This window comes from Martes martes (genome assembly GCF_963455335.1).
Source record: "Martes martes genome assembly, chromosome: 4".
NCBI classification, from domain to species: Eukaryota; Metazoa; Chordata; class Mammalia; order Carnivora; family Mustelidae; genus Martes; species Martes martes.
In genome coordinates this window covers 190074697-190082493 of record NC_137891.1, presented here as the reverse complement: position 1 = coordinate 190082493, position 7797 = coordinate 190074697, and the positions used below count along the sequence as shown (strand labels likewise).

General features: G+C 67.9%; 1 protein-coding gene across 1 annotated transcript in view; it reads right to left on the bottom strand.

The window, feature by feature from the left end:
* Positions 1-4443: 4443 nt before the first annotated feature.
* The window catches only part of MORN1 (MORN repeat containing 1), a 48871-nt gene continuing 45517 nt past the window's right edge, over positions 4444-7797 (bottom strand). Inside the window, exons 13-14 of the mRNA XM_080801997.1 lie at positions 6585-6631; positions 4444-4769 (exon numbers count right to left, since the gene is read on the bottom strand). Coding sequence (XP_080658123.1) covers positions 4627-4769; positions 6585-6631 — 190 coding nt within the window. The 3' untranslated portion in view covers positions 4444-4626. The remainder of the gene's footprint in view (positions 4770-6584; positions 6632-7797) is intronic.

Here is a 7797-nt window from a genome sequence, read left to right as displayed (position 1 = left end):
GTGTCCTGTGCCCACTGTGGCCCAGGCTTCTGTCAGAGAGGCTGTGGGATGGCTCTCAGTGGCTGTGTTCTGCCTTAAGGGGACAGGGGCGGGAGGGGGACGGCCCACGCAGTTGTGACCGTTGCCCGTGCTGAGAGCTGCCTGCCCCGAGATGGTCTTGCTGAAGCTGGCCTGGTGACCCCACTAACACTTGCCCAGGACCGAGGAACCCCAGGGAGCTGGGGGCCACCTGGGACACGCGGGTGACTGGCAGACTGAGCCAGGCCTCAAAGGAACACCCCAGGAAGCCCTGCCCGGGAGCCAGGGCTCCACACGGCCGGCCTTGCCGCCCTCCCGGCACCGAGACCAGGTGGCCTGGCCAGGCTTTGCGGACAGGAGGCCTCCCCCTTGGGCGTCCCCGGTGACCGGCCGGCCAGTGGGAGAGGAGGCTGGGCGAGCTGTCTGTGCCAGTTGGGGCCCTGTGGGTGGGTGGGCTCGGTCCCATGCCGACACCAGGCTGGCGAGGGGTGGCTGGGGACATCACACTGGCCAAGGCCCTGCTGGGAGGTGGGCCGGGCAGAGAGGGACAGGCGTCTGATCTCTCTGTCTCCCTCATCTCTAAGCTCTTGGGCTCTGACTCTGGCTGGACAAGTCCTTGTGAAGAATGAGTATGTTCTCTTCGAGGCCCTGCCTGGCGAGGTGCTCAGCACGGGGTTCGCCTCTGTCGCTGTCCACTGAGCGAGGGCACGGCAGGAGGAGAGACCACGGGGAGAGATTGGCCAGGAGGGACGGCTTGCTCTCCAGATACTGCTGGGACCAGAGCCTCCTCCCCGAGCCTCCTGGGGCTGGGTCGCTTCTCGGTGCGTAAGGCACGTGGAGGACGGCCGCCCGCCGCCCGCGCTGCAGCCCCTGCCGGCCTGCTGGGTCTCAGTGAGACGCGGAGAAGTCGCCTTGCTCTGGGGAGAAGGCCCTTGGGATGTCTGCGGGGGCCTGAGGGTGCCGTCTCCGCGGGTTGTCACGTTGCCACTCAGTCGGGACCCCAGGTGTAATTTGCCCCCCCCACCCCCCGCCTCCCAGGCCACTGGGACAGCACAGACGCTCCCTGCCCTGACTCAGGGAGCCGTGACCAGGCTGGGGCCCCTCTTTCCCCCGTTGAGGACCCGCATCACAGCTGCTTGGAGAACCGGGGAAGCTCTCCCCCAGGCGCCACCCCAGGCTCCGTCCTACCCCGGGATGGGCTACGCGTCCGTGTCTGTGGCCTGGCCTCTGCTCACCCTCCCTCTTCTTTTTTCTTGAGAATTCAAATTTCTTGTGGCTTTGCCTGTGGGGCCCAGTGTGAGGACAAGGGGTCTGGTCGGGGTGAGAGCCGCCGCGTCTGGTGCCCACCCAGCTGGCCCCGCGCCGACGGCAGACGCGCGCACGAGTCCCAGGGCGGAGCCCCAGGAAGGGATGCTGGTCCCTGGCTCAGAAGCACCTCACCCAGGCACCCAGCAGAGGGGGGCAGTGGGGCGGGGCAGGGGACCTGCCCAAACACGGGTCCGTGGGATCTGAGCGCTCCCCAGGCCTTGCTGAGGGGCCCCCGCCCCCGCAGGCCATCCAGGGCGCGGGGGTGGGGAGAGCCGCTCTGGGGTTTGCTGGGGTGACTGGAAAGTAGGAGGTCTCGGGGGCTGTGTGTGTGCAGGCCTGCAGAGTTGGCCTCCACGTCTGCCCAGGGGCCAAGGGGGCTGACCTTCCTCCCCTCCCGCCGCGTCCAGGGCTCCAGGGGCCTAGGTCTGTTCAGTGCTCTGACTCTGAACTTGCTCCCTGGGGTCTGTGACGGAGCCCCAGGGTGATGATTTGGATAGAAATACCGAAGGCCCAGCCCCCGGACAAGTTGGGAAACACAGGAGTGCTCTGTGCCCCAGCACGCTTTTCTTCCTAAACTTAAACATCACTTTTGTTGTTTTTCTTTTGACAGAAGCGTGGTTTCATCTGGAAACGAGGAAAGAGCCACAGAACGAGCTGCCGAGCCTCAGGGGCAGACCCGGGTGGACGGTGAGTGCAGACGAAGCTGGGGGACTCCGGAGTGGGTGGCCCTCCTGACCCCGGTCTGTCCACGACGTGCAGACCCATGTGGACGCAGCCCTGAGGACCCAGGCGCTCTGACCCAGGAGTCCGTGGGTCCCGGGAATGGATCCTTCCTGGGGACTCACCGCTGGAGACACCTATGCAGGTGGCCGGTCCAAGGCAGAAGCCGGCTCGGGCAGGCTGGCGGCATCTGTGGCCGCCTGAGCTCACCGGCCGGGAAGGGCGGCGGCTGCAGCTTGTCCCCCACGCCTCATTCCCCGGTCCGGGAGGTCCCGGAGGTCCGGGAGGTCCGGGAGTGCCTTTGCCTTTCGGGCTCTCGTGTCCCCCAGTGGCCTGCCGCTGTGGTCACAGCTGGCTCTTGGGGGGCTGCCCCACCGGCTCTGGAGGTGGGGACGGGGCAAGGGGTGGAGGGTGGGTGGGGCCGCCCGGTCCGCGTCAGTCCTACCGGGGCGAACTGGCGGGGAGTCGGACTAAGGATGTCAGGGAGGGCGGCGGGAGGGGCGGCTGTCGGGGCGAGAAAGGCGGTCTGGTTTGGGCTGGTTTTGACCCCGGGATCCTTTCCTCCTCCGCCGCTCTTGCCTTCAGCGTAAGAACAGAACAATTCCACGCGAGCCTTCCTCCTCGACCGGCGGACCTCTGCTCCGGCCATCCGTCCCCGCCGTCCTCCCACCTGGCCACACGTCTGTCCCGTCTGTCCCATCTGTCCTGTGCACGTCCTCACCCATCCGCTGATCTGCCCAACCACTGTCCGCCCGTCCATCCACCCACCCACCCGACCATCACCCATCCATCTGTCCATCCACCCACCACCCATCTGCCCACCCACCATGCACCCAACCGCGGTCCATCCACCCATCCACCACCCACCCGTCTGTCCATCCACCCACCCGTCTGTCCGTCCATCCCTCCTCCCAGTTACTCAGCTGCCAGTCCCCCTGCACACGTCCTCTGCCCGGTTTGCCTCCACTGTCCCATTCTGCCTGGCACAGAGTAGGGGCTCCCCATTCACCCGCTCATTCAGCCGACATTGGCCGAGGGTCTCTAAGGGTCACACTGGGTCCCGGTGAGACGCGGAAAAGCCACCTTCCTCTGAGGAGAAGGCCCTCGCTAGATGCTGAGGCTATGCGAGTGAGCAAAACCGACAGAACACCTCCCTTTGTTTGGAGGCTACAACCAGACGCGTGGCCGGGCCGGGCAGCCCCTTACCTGCGCATGTGAGCAGGAAGTGTTCGCTGGAGGTGGGGTGAGGCTTCAGAGCTCGTGGCCAAGGAAGGCCTCATGAGAAGGTGGCTTCAGGGAGGTGAGCAGTGTAGGCAGCATGAAGAGCGCGTGCAAAGGCCCTGAGGCAGAAACAGGCCTGGCAGGACAGGGCAGCTGCAGGGGCCGGTGTGAGTGGAAGGGCAGAGAGCCAGGGGGAGCAGCAGGAGGTGAGGGCAGTGAGCGTGGGACCCGCTCTGGCTGGCCCGGAGGTCCTGGCACAGACGTGGGGAGTGAACCCTGACGGCGCCTGCTGTGTGCAGGGTGTGGGCAGGTGGGGCCGGCGGGGGATGCGCTTCGAAGCAGGACGGACAAGACTGGCCATGGACCACAGGGCAGGAGAGCAGCAGAGGCAGGACCAAGCATTTGTGCCTGAACAATGAGGACTGTGGGGCGAGGGGCAGGGGGTGGCCCAGCAGGGGGCCCGAGGGAGCCTCGGCTGCGTGGATGCGTGTGGCGCCCTGAGGGCGGGGGCGGGGCTCCATCCCGGAGGGTGGGGGCAGAGGGCAGGCGCAAGCACCGGAGGGCAGCGGGTGCTGGGTGGAGGGGCACGGGGTCCGTAGGGTTCCGGGGACAGGAAGCAGAAATGTGTTTCCCGGGGCTGGGGGCTGGGTGGTCCCTCCCTGCTCCCCATTCCTCGGAGAAGAGGTGACGGGCTTCCAGCGAGGGCCCGGCCTAGCTCCCGCCCACGCCGCGCGCACAGGGTGGGCCCCAGCGGCCCTGGAGGCAGGAGCCGGTGGAGGCCTTGGGTCCTGGCTCTGGCCCGTCCCCCACCCATCCCCGTCCAATGGCCACAGCCTCCCGGGGTCTCCCCGCTCCCAGGCCCTGGGCCGGTCTCAGAGGCAGCCGTGAATTTCAAGAACTGTCCCCCAGACCCGCAGTTCGCTTCCGGAAAACCAAGCACCCGCTGGAGCCTCTTGGTGTCTCATATGGCAGCAGGTCCCCATGTCCCTGTGTGGCCTGCGGCAGGGGTGGGACGGGGGTGGGGTGGGGGAGCCACCCTCCGGGGACTGGACTGCTGTTGGGAGGCCGTCCCGCCAGACGCTGAGGCGGGGGCCCGGGACCAGCCTCTCCCCAGCCCGGCCAGAGGGAGTGGAGGTGCCCCCCAAGGGGTCCTGGCTGTGTGGGTTGGGCATCTCTCAGGAGCTGGTGCTGAGCGTTTTACTGAAGCCATGGGGGGTGCAAGGGCTGCCCTCGGGCCCGCCGGGGAAGTGGGGAGAGGGGCCCCCGGAGCTGACGTGGCTCTTCCTTCGCCTCACAGTGAAGATGGTCTCCCGAGGGGGGCCCTGGGGGCTGTCGGGTGCCCAGGGTGGCTGTCTGAGGTCAGGGCTCGGGGTCTTCTCCAGCCACGTGGGGCCGCCGGTCCGTCCCCTTCCCCAAGACCCGCAGGTGTTTGAAGGCGGTGGGCAGCGTGTGGCCCAGGAAGGGAGGGTCGGTCACATCGCGGATCATGACGACGTACTCCCCTGCAAAAGACGGGCGCTCAGACGTGGCCCCTGCGGCCCCCACGGCCACCGCCTGCCCAGGCTCCTGCCCCTGCCTCCATCCAGCCTCGGCTCCTGTCTGCCCGCACACCCCGCCTCGGTGCCCCGCCGGAGGGTCCAGGCCTTCTCCTTGGCCGGTGACCCCGGCGCTGGGGGGGAGCGGAGAGCCCCTCAGTGCTGGTGGGGCTGCATGGCTGACTGCAAGGGTTCTTTTGAAAATACTCCCCGTCTTTTTAGCAGAAAAAGAATTCATTTTCTCTAAGATGTTTTTTTTAAGCAGCGACGGCCGCGGAGATGTGGCCGCTGGGCAGGCTGGGGGCTGGGGCGGGAGGCCGCCCGCCGGTGGGCTCGGGAGGAGGGGCAGCACTTTCCCTCTCGCGTCTGTGAACTGCCTGCAGGGCTTCAAAGTTGGAGAAGCCGTAAACAAGAAAATAAGAAATAACAGAAAGTGCGGTTGCCCTAGAAACCGTCCTCTCTCCTCCCCCCGAGCGCGGGGGGCTGGCACCGGAGCGTGGAAAAAGCGCGCTGGGCCGGCCCCGGCTCACACCAGGAATGCGGCCGCAGCTGAAATGGGGCACAGGACGCCGCTCACGCCGTCAGGGAGAACATTCCAGCGCCCGGTCTGGAACGCAGGCCCTCTCCTCTCCACGCCTGCGGACGCGGCGCGCTCCCGGGGCCGGGCGAGGGAGTGCTCGGTGGCAGGAACCGGCCGGGCTCCGAGTCAGTCCCTTCAGCAGCTTGGGGGCCCGGGGGGGGCCCACATTCCACAGCCCCGGGCTCCCGGCCTCCCGGGCCGGCCTGGAGGAGACCCGCGCATGGCAACGCCACAGTGTTTCCAAGCAGCTGGGGTTTCTAGGTGTTCCCGGGAACACAGCTCCGCCAGCCTGCGGCCCGGCCGGGGGGGCAGGGCTTCGTGGGCAGCGGCCACGGGCCCCGGCCCAGCCCTCGTCGGACCTCGCTCCTGACGCTCTTCCCAGTGGCCGGGAGAGGGTCTGGCCGCTGGCCACCCCAGGCCCGGCCCACAGGCTCTGGCCGCAGGCCCCGTGCCCGGCGTCCCCACAGAGACGGCGCGGCCCACAACCCAGGGCCTTGGCCACCCGCTGGCTTGTCCCTCACAGTCTGGAAACTGCTTCTCCTCAGGGCCTGGCCCTCCTCCAGCCAATCCCATCGGCCCTCCCAACTCGGCGCATCCGCTCTGCCCACCCTCCTCCTGGGGCACGAGGGTCCCAGGGGCCTGAGACACGGGGAGCACGGCACCAGACTCGTGGGGCTGCTGCTGGGACCCCCAGTGCCAGCCCAAAGGGGGACATGGGGGGGCGCTGCCCAGGACTCAGCCCTCCTCCTGCACAAGGTGGGCTCAGGGCCACGGCCCTGCCGACACTCCCATACGTACACGGGGTCAGAGCAGGCCCAGACCTGGAGGCCTGCCAGCCTTCCTCTCAGGACCCTGGACACAAGGAGGCGGGGCTTTGCCCACGGGGACAGAGAGGACCACAGGATGGGTGAGCACCCCTCACCGTACCTGCCCTGTGCCTGAAGCCCTCGCGGAGCGATGGAGGCTGGAGAGCGCCTAGTGGCGGCCCCGGGCCCATCAGGGTCCCCTCCACCTCTGGTGCCCCTGAGGGTGCCCAGGATGGTGTGCCGGGTAGCCAGGCTGGAGCTGTTGAATTTAAGGGTGCGTGCAGGGGAAGGGGGTGCAGGGGACCTTCCAAAAGGTCCACAACTAGGATACATGTGGATTGTGGGGTGACCGATGGCCTTGGCCCGCTCAACTGAGTCCTCCTCGTGCCCACCTACCTGGGAAGGCAGCTGCCGCTGGCTCGGCCGAGGCCGCCCCATCAGGCCTGCAGGGAGAACAGAAGGAAAGCCCTGAATGACCGCCCCAGCCTGCGGCCCTGCGTGGCACAGCTGCGACCATCCTGTCCTTGGAGCCCCCCCCCCCGCCCCCGCCTTCTGAGGGCAGCGTGCGCGATCCCCTCCGGACCGCTCTCCGCCTCTCGGCTGGTGCCTTCCTGTCTACACCCGAAGAGCCCACGGGCAGAGGCTGGGGGGGGGGCTGCACAAACTCACCCCCGTCCCACAGCCAGCAGCGCTGCGGGCAGAACGGAGCTGCGGGTTTGGGCGCACGAGGCCGCGCAGCGCTGGGCAGGGGAGCCGCTCCGGGAAGGGCCGACGCGCCGGGCCCGCTGCACCTGGCACGTGCATTCCCGTGGCAGCTGGGCTCCGTGGGACGGGGGCTGTGGGACGGGGGCCGCGGGGCACCGGTGCTTCCCCATGGGTCCCCTCAGAAGGACCGAGGCCGCTGTTGCCTGGCAGACTCTCGGGAATGGACTGGAAAGGTAGCAGGCAGAGGCGAGAGGGATGGGCCCAGGCCCGGCCCCACGTCTGAGGGGCAGAGACCCTCACTTTTGGCCATGGCCGCCACAGGAGGGCCCGGTGGGCAGCCTGAGGCTCTGACCTGACGGGAGGTTCTCCTCTCTGTGGTGCGCGGCGCTGTGCCCGTTCTGCCTGCCCACAGGGGCGGTCACCTGCCCAGGGGGATACGCCGTGCGCCGGCGAGGACAAGGGGACCCCTGGTGCAGGATCCCCGTCGGAGCCCCGGTGCGCGTCCTCGGCTTCTGCCCTGGGTCGGGCCCTCAGCCGCCCCCCGCCACCTCGATGGGACGGCCCACCCGACTCCGCCCGCTGCCAGACACGCTTTCCTGGCGGGACGGAGGCCCCGAGTGCGGCTGGCTGGGCTTTGCCCTGAATTCTCTACCCAGTGGGACTTGGGGGGAGCTGGGGGACTCTTCCCACCCCTGCCCTCCGCGGATGGCGGTTTCCTGTCATCAGAACTGGTGGGGGAGGTGGAGGACGGGGGGCTCCCTGGCATCGGCTCGGCGACCCGCCAGGCTCCGACCCTTTGCCAAGCTTAATTACCACAGGCATGGTTTGGGTGATAAAAAATTAAAGACAAAAGATTTTAAAATTACTTCATTTCAAGTGGGGGAAAATGGGCCTTGGCTTGGAC